The sequence below is a fragment of the Melanostigma gelatinosum genome (genome assembly GCF_949748355.1).
Source record: "Melanostigma gelatinosum genome assembly, chromosome: 18".
In the NCBI taxonomy this organism is placed as follows: domain Eukaryota; kingdom Metazoa; phylum Chordata; class Actinopteri; order Perciformes; family Zoarcidae; genus Melanostigma; species Melanostigma gelatinosum.
In genome coordinates this window covers 2430160-2450589 of record NC_136651.1, presented here as the reverse complement: position 1 = coordinate 2450589, position 20430 = coordinate 2430160, and the positions used below count along the sequence as shown (strand labels likewise).

Here is a 20430-nt window from a genome sequence, read left to right as displayed (position 1 = left end):
ATATCAGGATCATTTTTAGGATCATGCTTGTATTTTGGGTTTCTACTAGAACATGTTTACATGCTTTAATGTTCAAAAAACACATTATTTGTATCATACTGTCTGTCTGATTATACCTACATTCAGCCTCTGACTGAAACGCTCCGTTTTAGCGCCTGTCTCTTTAAGACGCCCGAAAAAGCCCAGTCTGCTCTGATTGGCTGGCGATAAGAATAAAGCGCACCTCTGCATAGGTAGCTCTCAAGCTGTGGTCGATATATTCCAATGAGTGTGCATGTGCCATATGAGGGGGAGGCAAATCCTAATGGTTAGTTAATTCACTTACTAATAAAGTACGTTTTTCATGGTATGTCCCCTTTAAAATGTTACAATATGGAGTATAATGCATTCCCCCGAGTCCATCTAGCCACACAAGGCTGTTTATTTCATGGAAATCTTAAACTATTACTCATCATTTAAACCCTGACTGTAAATCCTGATGCAACAAAAAGGTCAGTGCTGTTTAAGCATTAAAGCAACGTGGTAATGTATTCTGATTTATGAGTGCAGGCATACAATATGAAATAGATTGTTGCCATCAACAAACACATGAACATAAAGTATCAATAGATATTTTCGTGGATAATGTATCTGGCTTTGCCTTGCAAATGAAACCCTCTTTGACCTCACATATATGTGCTGATGTTCCTGTGGCCAGGCCTCATGAGTGTCGACACTGAGTGCTGATCCTGACTGCCGTGTTTGTTGGTTGGTAAAGTGACTCCCGAGACTGAGAGGGGTTGTGCCGGGGCTCCAGAGACCCTCGTTATGAAGAGGAGGCGCTTCATTTCACCATAATTTAATTCACTGAAAATACTTCCGCCCCTGTGGAGAGGTATCAGATAATCTGTTAATCAGCTACAGTGCAGTTACACTTTCTCGGGACAATTTTTATCAATCTAAGGTGCACACTAGTGAGAAATGTGTCCAAATATACATATTTTAGGCCCTGAAATACTGTTTTATCAATCAAGAGTTTCAATTGTTTCACATAAGACATTTGTGTATTTTTGTGTCTTTGCTTATCTCATTGTTTTGCAGTGAGCTGGATAAAGTGATGTCACACACTTCCACATGGTCAGTTTAGCAACACATGAATCAATATGTGATGACACTGTCTGGGTCACGTAGATAAGCGGACTTTTTTAGGGTTTAAACTCTTGATAAAAATGTAGGTCAGGCGTTTTAAGGATTACAGAAATCACTATGTTATGTGGAAATGTCTATCAAAAGTGCAAAAACAAGTCAGTTGTTTTTGTTCATTACATTATTTGTTCGGGAGCATAAAACCTCTAAGGCTCAATATCAACTCAAATGATGCAAGCCTTCAGTAAAAGTACAAAAAATAGCATACAAAGCAAACAATCTACCCAGCATTATATAAAATAATTGTACACATTAAGGGATCAACAATTATAATCCATAACAATGTTTTGGTTGATCGTACTTTGTATTATTAATCTGAATCTGCAAAGTAATTTAAATTATGGAATAAATGTAAAAAATCTAGTGGAGCAGAAGTAGCCTTTAAAGTTGCATACAAATGGAAATACTCGTGTTTTGGTGTAGGAATGGCATTGTAAAGGTAACTAAATCGAGTTCAGGGACTCCCTTCCAGTGTGTTAAAGCTAAATTAGGTTAACAGTTGCGCCTTCATTAATCTGGAGCATTGGGCTGTTGCACTCCTCTATTTTTCCTGTACTCCTGCTCTATTTATTACTATTATAAATACACCATATGATTATTTTATTTTATTTTATTTCATTTCATTTCATTTCATTTCATTTCATTTCATTTCATTTCATTTCATTTCATTCTATCTATTTCCTTCTAAATAAACAGAGGGGGGAGGAGCCTGTCCTTCCTGTCGTCGAGAGGAGTGGAGATTTGGTGACGTCAGCGGAGCCAGCGCCCCTGCGCAGCACACAAGTTGGAGCACGCACGCGCTCACAAGCTCGCTCACCCACCCGAGAAGAAGAAGAAGAAGCTCCGGGGAAACGTCAGTTGAAACATGGCGTTGGTTACAGGCTTAGCTATCGTTCACCTGGATTATTAGACCTACAAAATGTGTGCCGACCTATTTAGGTGCTGGCTAAGCTGAGTTAGCTATCGATTCCGTTAAGCCTTCAGCTATCTGTGCTAATTCCGTGTGCACTCACAGCTACTAGCACAGTCGTCTATGATAACAACATGATTTGGTGAACGGTTTGCAGCTTCTTATCTGCTGTCATATGCTGTTGTTATTATTTTTTTTATATATACTAAAGCGTTAGCCTAAATAGCATTAGAGGAAAAATGTCAGACAACCAGAGCTGGAACTCCTCCGGTTCCGAGGAAGATGCAGAGCCCAGAGATGAGTCTGGACATCTGGTTGGTATGGTCGATTTGAGCGGAGTCCTCAGTAAGGTAAGTCACGTGTTGGGGCTAAAAACTACATTTCCTCTGATATCATTCTTGTCACTGCTGCCAAGTCCTGAGGGCATAACTGTCAGGGAGGTGGTGAAATAATCCTTTATTTATTTACAGGATTACAGCAGCATAGTGGATTGTACAAACAAGATACATGGTAAAAACAGAAGGTCAAAACAAGTATTATAAATAAGTAATAAACCAGTGACTGTCCTTATAATAAAACAATAAATATCATTATAATACAACTGTAAATATCCTGATAATACAACTGTAAATATCCTTGTAATAAACCAGTGACTATCCTTATAATAAAACAATGAATATCTTTAGAATAAACCAGTGACTGTCCTTAGAATAAACCAGTAAATATCCTTATAATACACCGGTGACTATCCTTATAATAAACAGGAAATATCCTTATAATAAACTAGTAAATGTCCTTATAATAAAACAGTAAATATCCTAATAATAAACCATTGACTATCCTTACAATAAACCAGTAAATATCCTTATAATAAAACAGTGAATATCCTTAAGATAAGATAATCCTTTATTAGCAGAGCTGGTTGTGCAATCCTGTGAAATGAGGATCGGTAACAGGTATGAACAAATCATGGTAATGTCTATTTTGAGAGTAGAGTTATATACAGAATCCTTTGCCAGAATCTGTCAACGTTTCCACTTTGCTGCTCAGGAATATTAGACCAGTAATCCTCCACTGAAGCGGAAGGAAAGCCCCCCCATAGAAACTGAAATTCAGCAGCGGGGTATGTAATGCAGCACACAGCCACACGAGCTCACAGCTGTCTCCAGAAGAGAGATTAGTTTACGAGTGTAGGTGATTGTTTATAGTTCATTCATGTGGCATTGTATACCTGTATATTAATTTTACACCTGCACTTTGCACTAGTATCAGGTGGTCACAGTTCAGCTATTCTATTGCCTGGTGTACATTATGCAGACTTAAGTGTTTCCATATCAAAAAGAGTAAAACGTCTAAAAAGCTGCTTGTGATTAATGGCCACTGGAGGGCTCATTTCAGGTTAAAGTAGTTCTGCTGCATGTTCCTTTGATAACACCGTGGATTCAGCAAATGGCGTTCGTCTTTTGGGCAAATATCCAGTGATGCTGTAAATATTGATTTGACAACAGTATGCAAGGTGCAGGACAAAGATTTGGCACAAGTAAACAATGCTTGTTAACTGAGCGCACTGTAAAGAACACTGCATGCTGTTGTTAATCGCTTTCTTTGGTAAACAGGCAGTTTAGTCTCCTGCGAGACAGATTCCTGGTAACCCAAGATGTTGTTTGGCCCAAATTGTACCACAGTTTTAATTACTTAAGCTGCTGGCAAGCTAATGTGGTGTTAATGTCACTGTACACTGGTTGTCTCTAAACCGATTGCATGCTGACCCGCTAACCAAGCATATTGTGAGATTAAGCAGCTCTGCGTCCACAAACGCTCACCTCTTCACTCATACTGAGCCCTGTTCACGTCACAGGTCTTGTGAGGATTAATGTGTCCATAAAATCCCACATGTGGACGAATTCAGTTTTCCCTGAAGTGCAAAAATACACATGAGTTTTATTGTAATGTACACTGAGTCACCAGTCAAATGGAAACTACTCTCCAGTTTAAAAATCCATGAATCCAACAGTCCGTTAATGAAGTCTGTGTAGCTTTAGTGATGTGATTCAGCTCTGTGGGGATTGATGAGGCTGTTTGTGGGTTCGTTGTATTGCACGGTCAGGTGTTAAATGTTTCTTTGTAAATAAGGCCGACGGCGTGAGCTGGACATCTTTAAATAACACAACTACAAAGTGCAGCCTCTAAACCATTTAAATCACCGTACAAAAACAACTTTTAACCACGGTGGTATTTATTTCGATGCTTTTTTTTATTCATCTTGTGACTCGGCAGTCAAAGATATTGATTAAAGTGCTTTATGTTTCAGTGGACAAACTACATCCATGGCTGGCAGGACCGTTGGGTGGTCCTGAAGAACAACACGCTGAGCTACTACAAGTCTCAGGACGAGACGGAGTACGGCTGCCGGGGTTCCCTCTGCCTCAGCAAAGCTGTCATCACTGTGAGTGCTGTTGAGTTTCTGTACTACAAAGCAGTGCTTCAACATTCCACACTCTTTGAAGCATTAGAGCGTATTTGAACACAGTTCTGCGGTCTTGAGTGCCGCTTTTCTTTTGTGCAATATTGGCCTTTTCAAAATGTCTCCCAAGAGTGAAGGCTGTTGTCTGTGAAGAGAGTGGAACCTTCGCTCCTGCGATTAGGAAAGCAAACAGTCAAATTTACTGTGGCACACATCCTGTGCTATTCAAGACCTGAGAGGATTCTCTGTGGATGTTTATTTAAATTGCAAATGGAGCCACACACACAACACAGAACCTACAGTCACTTCACCGACAGCTTCAGCTGATTTCCTCAACACGTGTTGCTCTACTTTGACCTTTCCTTCAGTGATCGGCCAAACAGCCGGCTGGTGCTCGGCTGTTGGGGTTGTGTGCCCGTGAGAACCACAGTGGATATATTTGGTGAACAGTTTCGAGTCTTGACCTTCTCCTTTTATATTTGTTGGCTAGCTGCAGTACGTAGAGGCTAATCAGTGTAGTCGCACTCAATTATGTTGCTAATCAGCGTTGACATTGCTTTCTAAATGTTTTCATAATCAGCAAATCAGCAGCAATTTGGGGAATTAAGATTCAATTATTACAAATCAGATCAACCAAAGAGTAACTGTTGCCGTCAGCTGATCGTCAGCGCCTACACAAACTGCTTTATCTGCCTAAATTATGTTTTGTCTTGTTGGTAACGAGGTGATCATAAAGTAGATGAAGGCTGAGAGAAGAACTGTGGAATCAGCTCTGTCTGTTTTGGTCAGAAAGATTCACCCTTCACCACGATTCTGAATCACAACATGTGCTGCAAACAAATCCTCTGCTTGTTTGATGATAAGTGTTCGTTGTGTTGGATATTACATTTGGTTTGACTTGCTTGTGAAAATAACTCAAAAGAACTTTGAAACAGTTTTAATGCTTCACCAGTTGTTGCATTTCTATCTTAACTTTGTAATATAAAATACTGACACAATCTTACCCGACCAAAGCTGCAGTAAAGTGTGTTAATAACTCATAGCCGTGATTGTCTGTGCGCTGAAATCCAACACGAACGGGTTAAGCCGATCACATGAGGAGCACATTAGCAGAAATGTGAAGAGCAGAGAGACTTTTCTGTTTCCCATCAGCAGTCTCTTCCTTCCTGAGCCTCCCACATACTTTGGAGAAGTTTATGATATATTAGATGTGCTTCAGATGTCGGGCATCCACCAGATGTTTCTGTTTAATTCATATAGGAAAGACTGTGGATCCATGTGCAGGCCTAAGGCTTGACTCACTGTTGACTGTTCTAATCAGATGAGGAACCTTTACTCTGGACTTTCTCCGTCTGCTTCTTGATCGGCCGTGATAACCGATTTCTCTAAAGAACTCCTGATTATGTCCCAAGTTTTGCTCGAGGGTATTTAGAGTCAGGTGACTGTTTTGCTTTCCAAACAACACGCTGTGTGGCAACGCTTGAGAAGAGAGCTTCATCATGGGACCAGTGAGGTTCTGTCTAGGGCTGCAACTAACGATTATTTTAATAATCGATGAATCGGGTGATTATTTTTTCGATTAATCGGATTAAAAAAAAGCATTAATTTCCAACCCTTTATTCAAAAACAGAACTGATCTTCAGAAAGTGCACAAACGGGTTGCTCCTTGAACATCCCTGAGCTGTTAAAGTAATAATTAAAAAACAAATGGACCAACACAAAAAACATACAAATGTGAACAAAAATATGTATATTTCTGTTTCAAGGGACCTGAGCTGTCGGAACAATAAATAATTTATAAAAAATAAAGAAAAATACAAATCAGAAAACTGAACAGGATTTGTTTGAACGTCAGAACTTGTTCTCTGCACTACACTCACAAACTGAATCATCACGTGGTGCTCCGTGCCATATCATGTCGCTTTTGCATATCTTGCAATGAACACACTTTTTCAATGTATTAAGTGTGAAATGCTCCCACACCTTGGCCCACTTAGGTCGTACTGATTCCTCTGCCGCCGCCGTGTTTCAGAACAACGTTACGGGTCCGATGCTCTTTCCTCTGTTGTAAATTGTTTGATCGCATGTTTACTTTTATTGTGAAGAGCATGAAAACGGAAGTGATTTTACTGTGAAGAGACAGGAAGCAGCATGATACGTGCTTATTCACGGCAACAATGATAACTATAAGTGAAAACCTAACGTATATGTCTGGTGCAAGAGCGTTAGTTGCAGTGAACAGACGGTCTGTTCACTGCAACAGTTAAACTGCTGTTTTCAGGAAGTAAAGTGTTCCGTTCAACACCAGACGTGTCTCGGTCGTCATTAGAAGCTCCACTTCACAACAACTGCTGTGCGCCGCTCTTTTTTTTTTTTTTCAAACATCTTCGCGACTTATTGAGTGGCGTAATAATCGCGCGACACAACGAATCGACAATGAAATTTGATAATCGATAATGGAAACTATTTTACTAATCGATTGTTATCGATTCGTTGTTGCAGCCCTAGTTCTGTCACTGCATAGCACGGACTGAGACAGTCGAGCTGTGGTAGCACAGACTCCCATCGTGCCAATCAGGCTTTGATTAATACCAAGAGACCCGGGGGAGAGAAAGGGGCCGCCACGCTTTGCTCAGCACGGGAAATAAACCCAAACGTGTCAGCCGTGCTGAATGCTGGCTGTTAGCATTGATGGCAATAGAAAAGATTACAATTAAATTTACTATGACAAGAACGGCTTCCAGTGCTCACGTCTGAGTAGCTGCGACCAGCAAATATTAAGAGTTTCTGCTTTTGAAAATGACCAAAACAATTATTCGACTTTCAAAACCTACCGACTCATTTTCTGTCGATTGACTAATAGATTGATGGACTTTGCAGCTCTGTTGTGCATACATGTATTTAGCTCACATAGAAGTCTGTGGTTTAAGTTGCACTGTGAGTCATTCACAGGTTTCAGTTGGCACACTTAAGGTGTGAAACTCGAGTAGACCTGTAAGAGTGTGATTTTTCTTGATTGCGAAACAACCCGAGCAAATGCTCGGAAGCATTTCCCAAAAGAGCAAATTGACGGCGTGTAAAAGCCCGAGATTAGGACTGAACGAGGAGCTCCTTGCTGGTGTCCATCGTTCCCAGCACACCCAGCAGGAGATGGTTAGTTAGTGGGCGGAACACTGAACTAATTAGCCACAAAAACAGCTTACAAGCAATTAGTTTGACACAGTCGCAACCAAAAGGGAGGATTGAGACGGAGCTGCTGGATTGCATCATACGTTGCTCACTCCTTTGTGTCTACACAATAGTATAGGTAGGTCAGAGTGTGTTCAGCCAACATGTTTGATGTGCACAAACAACTCCGGACGTATAGCTTTAGTGTTAGTACTTGGAAGGTTTCAACAGTAGAGTTTAAACTTGGACATGTAATATCTTGTAAACAGAACTAGTTGTGTGCGCGTATGATAGTACGGTCGTCTGTATGTGCGACCGGGCTGCTAACCACCATGTCATGGTCGGTGAGTAAGACCCGGCCTACTTGCTGAATGAGTCTGTAGTCGTGAGGGATCGGATGCTTTGTGAGTTCTGCCACAGAGAGAAAGGGACGGACATGCGCACTTAAGGTCAGCAGGAGGTTTAGACCACGACCAATGATGTCAGGCTTATGGTGGAAGCTGCAAAGTGTCCTCAGCCAGGAAAGGAGACTCTTCCTCATGTGACTTCCTCACTGTGTGTGTGTGTGTGTGTGTGTGGCTCTCACCCTTGCTTATGTAACCTTTCCTTTCCTTGTCTTTCACTCTGACTGCTTCGGTGAGTCAGTGTTTCCTGTTCCATCGGGATCCCATTTCTTGTGTACAGAAGGATGTTCTTGGCACCAGACGTCGGTAGTAACGCACAATTAACTAGAGAGTATATTAGTCTGAATTTGAGCTTAGTTATTTGGTTTAAAATGAGTAATGAAATACAGTTGGGTCTGGTGCAGCTTTTGTAGGGTTTCCCATTGTTTGCTTTGGTTTAATCCCTCTTTGTTATCTTAGGTATTGAGAATCACATGTGGATTTTTTAAAGCGGAGCTCCCATTCACTCGGTTCTGTCGACTGTGACCGAAAACACGTACACCAACTAGAAACGGGTAGGAAGAGAGAGGACAGAAGCTTCTCTTTAAGCTGAGTTGGAAGTCTGTGTTTGAAGAAAATAGAGGCAGAAAAGCTGTTCTGTCTCATCGTACCAGGGAAGAAATAATATCTTTAGCGACCGACATCCAGTGTAGTAATACGCTGACTATGGATAAATACCTCATGCACGCCCACTTCCCACAATCCAAACTACCCTCTTAACTCAGCGAAATAATCGAAGCATTGATCCCGGGTTCCAAAGTGCTTTGCTGAGATCACATCTGAACTTTCCATCCATTTCTTTCTCACTGTTGGAAGGTCTTCCATGCATGCACTGTGCATCAGACATTCTCCTGCTCTCCACATCGACTTGCTTCCACCCTGACCTGTGTGTTAAGTTGTTCATTAATCAACCTACACACACACACACACACACACACACACGGCGTGTCATCTTGTGATGTGCGCGGCTGCTAAAACGACCTTCCTGTGATGGATTATTGTTTACTGTTGCCTTGGATTCCAGTAAGCTCCTCCGACCCCAGTGAGGCGGTCATTCCTCCACCCTGAGCTCCGGTCAGTGTGCCCATGACCCCGTAGTCTGGAGGGGATGAAGAGGAATCCACTTTCTCACTTTCCTAGCAACCCACTGGCCCTAAAGTCTCTCATCCAAACGCTCGTATCTCCTGGTGTTAGTGTGGTTCAATCATACGAAGGCGGATAAGCGCTGGTCGTGTTCGTGGGTTTTGCGGTTGTGATTTGAAACTAGCCGGTGTTATCCGTGGTTTTTAAGAGACAACGAGGCTGCTGGAGTTGTCTGTCTTAGAACAAATGGAGAGATAAGGATGCAACACACTCGCTTCCTTCCTCTGTCGCGCTTCCTCTTCTCGTCAGTCTCTGCCTCTGGTGTCGATCGTATGCGCATGCCGCTGGTAACTTTCAAATGAGCCTCTGGTTTGGCGAGCTTTCAGCATTCGGCCTCATCTCGTGCATTATTGACGGCGAGCATCTGTTCTTGGCCTCGGTGCCGTCCAGGTGTCGGGCCAACACGGCCGAGTTGCGCTCCTCCAATGAAACCTCTTTAACGACACCAAAGTGGGCCGTTTGTGTCCCCTGCCAACCCGCTGAAGCAATACGATCTCCAGTAATGCTTTGGTCTCTGGCTGTTCTCCGGGTGATATCAGATTACAAGCTTGCAATTATTAATGATCATGTGTGCCTGTTTTTATTATAGCTCGTCTCAGTGAATATAACATCTGTTATGGGTTAAATAGAGCTGGTGGACAGGATTCATCAATAAAGTATAATAATATTTAAACCATGGTAATGTTTCGTCTTTCAATGGAGTCATATCGTGATTAAAATCATATATCGTGTAACTCCGTAGGAAACGATTGTGCTTATCGTGCATTACTAATTCACCAAGACATGGATCCCAGATGTGTTTACTGTGTTGTGGCACACAGAGGAATGCAGAAGTCTCGTCTCTGATGCGGTTTCTCTTTCGCCGGCAGTTTAACTGCCGTCTCTGGCATTCCTGCCCGATCGGCCTCTCTCCAGTTCTTTGTCCTCGTCTGCTCTCTAAGGAGGCAGACTCTGGATCAGCCTGTTCCCTCGCTGTTAGACCTGAGAGGGCTTCAGCATGGAGACTCACTGGAGAGGTGGCTCGCTGCATTTGGTGAATGCTACACAGGTAGATGCCATTGCTGTCACCACCATTCCCTCCACCTCCTACCAGCACACACACACACACACACAGTCCCTGGTTGCAGCCTGGCCATGCAGACGCAGCAGCTTCACAGCGCTGACGGTGCTCTGGAGGGCCATTAGGAATATGCTCCATCCTGCAAGTTGCCTTAAAAGGCCAGTTATCCTCCTGCTCCTCCTCTGGGACGTTGTCTGAGAAATGGAGGCTGTTTGTGCGTCTGGTGCACTCTCCTTTGTGCTCTGGCTCTGTGAGTTATAGATACAGGCTGACATCCAAGAGCTTCTCCTCCCGTTGACTGTTCTCCTCCCGTTGACTGTTCTCCTCCCGTTGACTGTTCTCCTCCCGTTGACTGTTCTCCTCCCGTTGACTGTTCTCCTCCCGTTGACTGTTCTCCCGTTGACTGCGGTGGATTGCCATGTTTCAACAGATCCCCCACCATGCAGCGCACATGGAGGGATGAGCGGTTTGCTGTTTCCGTGTCATTTTAACATCTATTTACATGGACGCCTCTCACATGTGCCTCTCTTTGCTCTTCCTGAGCGCTAAAGACATTTGTGTTTCCTCTTTCCATGACAGCGCTCTGATGTCACAGTATCTCACCTCCCTCTGCTCCTATCAGATGAGAGGATTTAATAATAGAGATATTTAAAACGTCAACAGCTGTGTATTTTCAATGCACACTGACCAAACCTTGTGTCCGTTGTCCTTTTTCAGCCTCATGAGTTTGACGAGTGCCGTCTGGACATCAGCGTGAACGACAGCGTGTGGTACCTCAGAGCACAAGACCCGGAGCACAGACACCAGTGGATCGACTCCGTTGAGCTGCACAGAGTAAGTCATGCACACTCCGAACAGACTGCTGCTCTCAAAGGAAACCAGATCCTCGTCACCTTTGCAACAAATACAGATCCTCTAACACCAGGTTGGATTTGTGTAAGTGTGTGTGTTTTAATTGTATGCATGTGTGTGTTTCTATCAGACTATCAGAGAGGGGAGGAGAGAGAAGGGAGGAATCCAGGGTACAATATTCATCCCTCCACCACTGGTGCGTTTGTTGGCAAGTTTGTTGGAGAGCAGGTTGGACTATCGTCAGGGGTTTCTTGCTTTGTTGTTTGCTTTAAAATATCACTACAAAGTGAATTTACACAGGGCGGAAAATACAACTTCAATCTTAAAGAGCAAAAGTAGCACTCATTGTATTCAGTCAGTGTGAAGGACAAAGGAAGTACTGTTGACTGAGTACAAGACAATGGAGGCAGTGGAGACCTATGAAACAGCATTATGTTCACATACACACAGCAACCAACCATCAAATATGTAATATATGTGTTTATTGTTCATCCTAGCCTGAGAGGAAGTGGTTGCACAACTTCCACAAAGAGAAATGGATACTGATGTGTATGTGTGACTGTCTTAACCCAGAGTCTGTCTGACATGGATGAGTAGAAGGCAGCCACACCTTCAGCCTGTCTGCCAAAACACACGCTTACTCGTGGTCCTTCGTTTGGGAAATCCCCCTTCTTCCCTCCTCACTGCTTGTCCCAGCACCACCGTGACTCATGCACACACACACACACACAACCTCCATCCCACTATGACTCACCACTTCGTCCTAGAAGGCTCTGCTTCCCTCTCGAACCCACATTACTCACAGCACTTAGCGGCCCAGTGTTTCCACGGAGATCCAAACGCACCACAGCGAACGCTAGAAGTTTGAGAGACGGTGAAACATCTCAAATAAGACGACACTCGTTGCCAGGATACCCTCTCTGTAAACGGAGGCTGTGCTTGTTGTGCAGTGACATAAACTCCAGCATTGTAACGTCATTGTTTATGGAAAGTTTACAGCTTTATTTTGTGACCTGGATGAGTCTGTTTCTGCTGAGGGAAGCAGTTTCTTTTGTTGTCTTGCTCCTGTTGTCCAGAGTCAGTCATGCGAGTTCATTGTGCTTCAATCAGCCGGCACATAAACACACTCGTACAGTTCGCTCAGTGTTTGTGCTGCAGAGCTTCACAACATGTGTGTACGTTTTACCTTGAGAGCAGACCGAGCCACTCACGCATCGTTCTTCTGCTTTATCATGGCTGCAACAAAAGCTTTGCTTGCGTCGGTTATATATTTATTTATATATATTTGCTCCTCATCAAAGGAGATTGAGCAGCCGTCATGCAGACATGCGATAGTGCAGTCAGTAGTATCAGTATGTTGGTTAAAGGGCAGGCAGCACTGACTCAAATCCATGCAAATGTAGGCGGAGTTACTTCGGGCTGTTGACCGACAGTAACCCCAGCGCTTACTAACCGCCGGTCGTGCGTTGAAGTCTTCTGCCCCCTGGTGGTGGACATCAGTGTCTCTTAAAGGGGAACGCATCTCTTGTTTCCAGCAGGGACCCGTTCCTCTCGGCTGTTGTGTAACAGGAGAGGGGAACCAGTCGGCTGTACAGGAAGTCGGTTGATGTTTGGTGTTGTGTTGTCAGGGTCACTGAATGTGTGCCGTGTTCTGTGGCTACTGAGGTCACAGGTTGGTGTGAAATGTTTCATTAAAACATTAAAAAGAATATGAAGGCTTTCTGGAAAGCTGTTTCTGTAGTTTGTAAGTGGATTCTAACCTTGTGTACATATTTCAATGTAACACAAACATCTCAAAATACTTGCTGAATGTGATACTTCACGGGTAGAGAACATACTGATATTGATGATGTTTAAAACATCAGAATAGGTGCGACGCAACGCACAACTGCTGAGTTCTGGCTGTTGTTTTGGGGCTAGCCGTTTTTCTCATGCATGGTATTTTGGTTTGATTACATTCTTGGTTTGAATTAATTGTAGTAATGTATTTTATGAAGTGAGTTTACTCTGTGACGACCTCATGAACTGGTCTCCGTGTCCTGTGGGTTTCCTCGTAGGCTGATTCTGGTTACGGCTCAGAGTCCAGCCTGCGTAGACATGGCTCCATGCTGTCCCTCACGTCGGCCACCAGCGGCTTCTCTGCCACCTCCACGTCCTCCTTCAAGGTGAGTCCTCGGCTTCATGCTGACTCGTCATGGGGCTGTTTGTCAGCACACACTTTCACTGGAGTTGGCGGTTGATTTGCGGTCCGTGGAAGTGTAAAGAAAGGCCGAACCACTGTGTTGCTCTGCTGTTCCCCAAGAAGGGCCACAGCCTGAGAGAGAAGCTGGCGGAGATGGAGACCTTCAGAGACATCTTGTGCAGACAGGTGGACACGCTTCAGAAATACTTTGATGGCTGTTCAGACGCCGTGTCCAGGGACGAGCTGCAGAGGGATAAAAGTAAGACACCGACGCTCCTCTGACCCTTTAACCAAGCAGGTCTGTTTCTGTGCTTTTAGACTATTTTATTGTGAAAAAACCCTTTTCCTGCACTTTTCCGATAGCAGTCCAGCTTTATTTTGTAGCTCAATCGATTATTATTATAATAATAATTATTACTACAGTGTGACACAAAGAGATGTTTAAACAAGATGCATTTCAGTAAAACTTTTAAAAAACACTGGTATGTCCAAGAGAATAGTTAGTTTGTGTTTTCCATATCTTATGAAAACATTTGGAGTTTATAAGAAACTTGCTCTGAACCTTGTGTGGAATGTGTGTGTGTGTTGTGACTCAGACAGCAGTTATCCTACAAACCCACCCACCCTCGGCCATCTTGGCTGGCTGAGCATGTGCAGCCTGCACCGGCCGCCCGTGGATGACCAGAGGATGAAGCTCTGCTTTTGTTCTCCTCTCCTCTCTCTCTCTCTCTCCATTCTGAAGATGAAACCAGACCATTGTCACGTTGTCCAGCGCTCTGTCTGTCCCATGTGCTGGTTGGCTCTGGTTCTCTGTTGGCCTTTCCTCTCTGAGACTTGATTTCTCTTTTTCTCTTTATCTCAGTCGTGGAGGATGATGAAGACGACTTCCCCAACACCCGGACAGATGGAGAGTTTCTGCACAACAACCACGGCAGCAAAGAAAAACGTGAGTCATGCAGAATTCTTCCTCCAAAAAGTATTTTTCTGTAACCTTGAATATTCATAACTATCGAGCTTTAAGTTTAGACAAACAGCTCGAGGTATATCTATAGAGACGGAACACAAAACACACAAACGTCTCTGTTGAAATAAGCATAACATGTAGACAATATTAAGTTTGTGATGAATCTGTTTCCCTCCGACGTGAACATGTAGAATATTACGTTATGAAGTGACCCAACACTCGGCACAAGTGTCATTTGTTTCAGTCCCGTGCTCCTCTGCAGTGTTCCAGACGGTGAGTCCCAAGGGAATCAATGGCATAGACTTTAAGGGCGAGGCCATCACGTTCAAGGCCACCACCGCTGGGATCCTGGCCACGCTGTCCCACTGCATCGACCTCATGGTGAAGAGAGAGGACAGCTGGCAGAAGGGAGTGGATAAGGTGCGTGTCATTTGGATCCGATTACCCATGTTTCATCTGCATTACGTATGTTTTTATTTGTCAAACGTTGGTGATTCTTCGTAGTTTATCTACAGTCGAGGGAAACATCTGCAAAAATAAAAGATGCAGGAGAGAAAGTTTGTGTATTTTTGTGTTTGTAGGAGATGGAGAAGCGGCGCAGAATAGAGGACGGCTATAAATCCGCCCTGAATGAGTTGAAGAAGAAGTCTCACTTTGGAGGTCCAGATTATGAGGTGCAGTATAAATGCATCCACAGCGCAGCATGAGTCTTTGTGGTTGTGTTGAGGTAACGTCCCCGCTCCTCTCTGTATGCAGGAGGGTCCAAACAGCCTCATCAATGAGGACGAGTTCTTCGATGCAGTCGAAGCCGCTCTCGACAGACAGGACAAGATAGAAGAACAGGTAAGCTCCGAGATCACATGCAGTATCTACTTGAAGTTGATGACTTCGATGGTCGTACATTAACATAATTCTGTGCTTGTTCGTATCCAGTCTCACACGGAGAAGATAAGGATCCAGCGATCCAGCCCGGTCCCCCCTGGAGACATGTACTCCAGCATCGGCACACACAGGTTCTCCAACAAGGTAATTCCACCCTCTTAAACTGTGCACTCCTACACGCTACCTTCATTCCACCTGTTCCACCTCACGGCCCTTTTGTCTCTTCCTCTCCCTCACATTCGTTTCCTCCATCGTGCCCTCGGTTCTCACCTCCCCTGTAGCCTCATAGTCAGCCCTCCCCTGCTCCGATAGTCGGCGCCCCTCACGACGTCCACAGATTCAGCGCAGAGGTAACGCTCTGTCAAGGCTCAGCCAGCCACCCGCTCCTCTTCCTGTCTCCCCTGTCGAGACTGAACACCATGTCTGCATGGCCGTTGAATCGCCCGTACGCGTCATCGTTAACGTTACCGCCTGATTTTCATTAGATTGAGTTACATTATTTGTCTCTTGTCCACTAAAACTAGAGCGTGCAGGATAAAGATCATGAGGCTGTGTTCATGCCATGCTGTGGAGCTGTCATTGTGTAATGGATGCTCTCTCTCTGTTATAGGTGGAGGAGATGGTGCAGAATCACATGACCTACTCCCTGCAGGACGTTGGTGGAGACGCCAACTGGCAGCTGGTTGTAGAAGAGGGAGAAATGAAGGTACGAGGAGGAGGATGAGTGGAAACGTCATTCAGGTTTCTCTAACTGTAAATCACATTGATATGTAATCCGGGCACTGAGTCGCACACGACAGTAGGACGTGATTTGTAGAAGTCTTCAAGGAAACTTTACCTGGAATGTGCTGTTGGACCGCAGCGGTTCCTTCTACCTGAATTGAAATCTACAACATGTACACACATTAGGAAATGATTTTGCTTAACTTCTCGTGTGTGTGTGCAGGTGTACAGGAGAGAGGTTGAAGAGAACGGGATTGTTTTGGACCCGCTGAAGGCCACCCACTCAGTAAAGGGGGTGACCGGTCACGAGGTCTGCCACTACTTCTGGGACACGACGTACCGCAACGACTGGGAGAGTGAGTCCTTTAACTCCGACGGGGTTTTCACACCTCCGTCTATTTATCTCCAAGAAAACACTCCAAGTCTCTGTGAAGATGTTGGGAAACTTTTAAAAATCCTCCCATGTTCTCTGCCTCTTTTAGCTACGATTGAAAACTTCAATGTTGTGGAGACGTTGTCGGCCAACGCAACTATTGTATATCAAACGCACAAGGTAAGAGCTACACGATCACAAGCAAAGCCCCCTCACTCGTTGGGTCTGTTCGACTGCATGTGTGGAATCTGAAATGACGAGGAGGTGATGTGCGTTGCAGCGGGTGTGGCCGGCGTCTCAGAGGGACGTGTTGTACCTGTCGGCCATGAGGAAGCTCTTGGCCAACAATGAGAACGACCCGGACACCTGGCTGGTCTGCAACTTCTCTGTGGATCACGACGACGCTCAGGTGAGCCACCGGGTCCATTTCAGACACCGTATGAGGAATTCATCGAGGTTCTGAACGATGATCGTGCTTCTGCTTCTCTGTCCCGCAGCCGTCCAGCCGGTGTGTCCGCGCCAAAATCAACATCGGCATGATCTGTCAGACGCTGGTCAGCCCACCAGAGGGCGACAAGGAGATCAGCAGAGACAACATCCTGTGTAAAATCACCTACGTCGCCAATGGTGTGTACCCAGCCGTGCTGTTGGATTCAACAGAAATTAAACATCACGTTATACAAAGCGTTAAAAAAACATTGACCGTTCTTCAGAAAAAGGCTTTTAAAGTATCAAAAAGTCCTACATTTACATAAAGGAAGCATGGACGAACGGATAAACTAGATGATTTTGTACTAGAACTACAACTTTTTGTGTCATATTATACTTTGACATTTTAGTACAGTATAACAGTGTCATGAAAAAATCAATGTACAGCATGAAGTCATAAAGATGTAGTTAAATGTAGGATAGTGCGCCACAACACCACATGTCATAGTGTTGTATGTTGTATAGTATATAATATGATTATCTATTTTTATTACACGTTTATAACATAAAAATACATTACATACTATAACATGACATTTTTCCGTACTAAGACCTTTTCATGGCCTTCTCTACTGTGACCTTTTAAATAAACACAAAAATCAGTTTTGGCGATGATGACGAGCTCCTGATATGGAACCTTGTTGCTCAGTGGAGTTTGTTCTCGTGTCTGCAGTGAATCCAGGCGGCTGGGCTCCGGCCTCCGTGCTCCGGGCCGTGGCTAAGAGGGAGTACCCCAAGTTCCTCAAGCGCTTCACCTCCTACGTCCAGGAGAAGACTGCCGGCAAGCCCATCCTATTCTGAGGCTCACAGGTAGCTCTGCGTTTACTCATCACCTCTGCACCTTTTATTCAGTACGCACATCTGCAACATGATGATGTGAATCCTCTCCATCTTTCCAGTGTTGAGACATGAGGACAGAACCACACATGAGGCTTTGAGGACCCTCCATCTTCACACCGACTGCTGCCGTCACCAGTCGAGCTCCTCAAAGTGCTTTTTCCTCCTCCCAGTTTTTTTTTTTAGCTACAAGTGAGCTCCAGCACAAGAAGAGGGCTCACAATGGTGCCCACTGGTGGCCGCATTCAAACACCTGCGAGAGACATTCATCAGAAAGAGTACTCCTAAACCTGGCAGAGATATCATCATTCATCATCGTTTCAAGAGAAGCTGCTGCTTGTTTTTCCCCTTCATTTTGATAAAGTACCAATTAGCTTTCATCCAAAGGGAGATTGTTTCCGGGTGTCATAAGCGAGTCTGCTGTAGTGAATGCTCCCAGCAGGGCCCCCCCCCCCCCCCCCATCAGCAGCTCCTAGTGTCACAGCTGATGCCATCGTCACTGCTCGTGTAGAAGACTGACTCGTCGTGTCTCTATTTCTTACAGATATATTAATATATAAATGTATGTATACGAAGTTTGTAAAAACGAAAAAGAAAAAAAAAAAGAAACCTTTGCTAATAGACTGAAATATTTTATTCTTCCCATTAATAGCTCCTATTTTGTGATTTATTTTCTTCTTTTTTTCATAATTTGTCATTTCCCGGCTTTATTTTGAAGCTGGCAACTTGTGCTCGTTAAATATCGCTGATTGATTTAAAGTCCAGAGGGCCGTCATCGACTCGTGACCCCTATGATGTAAGACTTGACGTCTCTGGCTCCGCCCCTCTCATGAAGACGCCTCTCGTTGGTGCTGACGGAGGAACGAGCCGAGAGCAGTTCGTCGTATATTTAATGTACAAAACAGAGCTCGATGTACATTGTTTTTGCTTGGCTTTATATTTGTATCGGTGTGAAATGTTGTCGTGTCACAGCACATATTTTGAATGTTGAATGGATTGTAAATAGCGTCACTAACATTTCTCCAGGAGGTCAGACTGTGTGTGACTTGAGCCCCGATGCCTCCGTGTTACAGGAGTGTCTAGAGATGAAGGGGGCTGTTAGTGAGAGCCTCGTGGCGGAGTTTACCTTTTCTTTATCTAACACGTCCCACAATATATTTTACTGAATGAACCAACAAGGTGACACTTCATTTGGGTTTTCCCACTGAAAAGCTAGTTCTCGTATTATTTCACCGCCTCCACGTTTCTCGTCCGTGTTTCTGACATTTGTAATGTTTGTTCTGCAGTTAAAGTACTGAAACCGTTCTGTTAACGCCGCTAAGTTAGTTCTTTGTTGCAGTCTAAACATGTTGCTAATGCAAAGTCCAGAGTTTAGTCACGATCAGTTCTGTTTAGTACTTAAGTTGGGTTGTACTTGTACTTCTTTATTCTATGTTTTACTTGCTCATCCTGTTCTTTAAACACACGGTGAACCTGTTACTCTGGACTTTGCAGTTCTACAGTTTCTACAGGCTGAGATGGAAACTACCCTGAAACTAAAGACTAAGTTACACAATTTGGTTTCATTACCTTAATTTTCCAGACAATGCTTTTGGAAGTACAGCATCAGTACTTGTACCTGAAGACATGTCCCACCTGTGGACAACATGTTCTTGGGTCTGCGATGAGACTTGTAGCAGAATGATGTGGGTGAGAGTGAAGCCAGATGATGCTCAGCCTCTCGGCTCAGTGGAGAAGAAGCCAGGCTGAAGCTCGTTCACCTAAAGCAGACGTTTCTAATTCTAGTGAAAGTAAATGTATATAGTTATATCATTACACGTTTGTGTAAATAATGCTGTGGGATCAACTTACACATGTACTGTGACAGCGTCGCTCTTCATCTGCACCGTTTTAACAGTGAAATAAATGAGTTTATCCTTCAGTTTGAGTCCATTTGTTCACGTTAAGACAACTCGGACAAGTTTAATTCATTTAAACGTAGTTTCATTGCTAATATACTGTTATAACAATGTCATAGGATAGGATGCCATTACAAAAGCATAAGTTAAAAGCTATAAAAAGACATTGTTATAGTATACTGTGAAAAGAAAGTATTCCATATATAATTATGATACACTACACATACGATATATAGTGACTAGAGGGCAGCAGTGTTACATCATTTAATGAATCATAAACATTACACGAGTTAACCTTTATTTGATTTATTTGTATGATCCGGTCAAAGAATCAAACTGCTAAAAATACCACAGGTATTAACATTTACACTAAAAACACTGTCAAAAATGTCTGCCTAATAAGTGCACGATAAAATATGCATTGAACACCCAGACACGCGCAGAGCTTGATTAAGTAAGCGCCCAGACAGGGAAGTTGGGGTGATTTCCTCATGCACACACACACAAAATGTAGGTACTTTTCGAAGCACGTGCACCAAATCAATGTCATGTTAATCATGGGCTGAGGGAGGACGTGTTGGGGAAGAGGGGGGAGAGACGTTAAAAGGGGTGACCAACAACACTTCCCACTGAAATGAAAGTTACTTTTTAGGTCATGGCTGTTACTTGTAATTTATATTAGTCCACACAAACACTCCATTCATCTGCTACTGGCCCGGCCCGTCTGTCAAATTCTAAAACTCAATGTGGCTCCTGAGCCAAAAAGTTTGCCCACCCCTGATATATAGTGATGGTATAGTATGTTGAAAATGTCTAAGTAAAACATCAGTACCTTTTACTGAAATACATTTTCCATT

The 20430-nt window shown here is 43.8% G+C and overlaps 1 protein-coding gene across 4 annotated transcripts; it reads left to right on the top strand.

Annotated features, from left to right (window-relative positions):
• The first annotated feature begins 1997 nt into the window (after nucleotides 1-1997).
• On the top strand, nucleotides 1998-19596 carry LOC306792239 (ceramide transfer protein-like). Of its 4 annotated transcripts, none has more exons than XM_079289307.1 (18): nucleotides 1998-2445; nucleotides 4407-4541; nucleotides 11091-11207; nucleotides 11356-11421; nucleotides 13283-13390; nucleotides 13531-13666; nucleotides 14270-14353; nucleotides 14634-14791; nucleotides 14953-15045; nucleotides 15128-15214; nucleotides 15305-15397; nucleotides 15864-15959; nucleotides 16200-16332; nucleotides 16459-16529; nucleotides 16630-16758; nucleotides 16847-16976; nucleotides 17512-17648; nucleotides 17738-19596. In XM_079289307.1, the coding sequence occupies exons 1-17, from the start codon at nucleotides 2335-2337 to the stop codon at nucleotides 17637-17639; spliced, it is 1875 nt and encodes a 624-aa protein (XP_079145433.1). In that variant the 5' UTR covers nucleotides 1998-2334; the 3' UTR covers nucleotides 17640-17648; nucleotides 17738-19596. The 4 variants fall into 4 exon arrangements, with proteins under 4 accessions (XP_079145433.1, XP_079145432.1, XP_079145435.1 ...); XM_079289306.1 differs by having other exon boundaries at nucleotides 13528-13666; XM_079289309.1 differs by lacking the exon at nucleotides 11356-11421.
• Nucleotides 19597-20430: the final 834 nt, after the last annotated feature.

What these genes read in the sequence shown, in the direction of transcription:
- LOC306792239 (XM_079289306.1), top strand. Translation starts at nt 2,335, where the DNA reads ATGTCAGACAACCAGAGCTGGAACTCCTCCGGTTCCGAGGAAGATGCA. An exon ending in CCTCCACGTCCTCCTTCAAG is followed by an intron (nt 13,391 to 13,527) that starts GTGAGTCCTCGG and finishes CTGTTCCCCAAG; the next exon opens with AAGGGCCACAGCCTGAGAGA. An exon ending in CACACAGGTTCTCCAACAAG is followed by an intron (nt 15,398 to 15,863) that starts GTAATTCCACCC and finishes TCTCTGTTATAG; the next exon opens with GTGGAGGAGATGGTGCAGAA.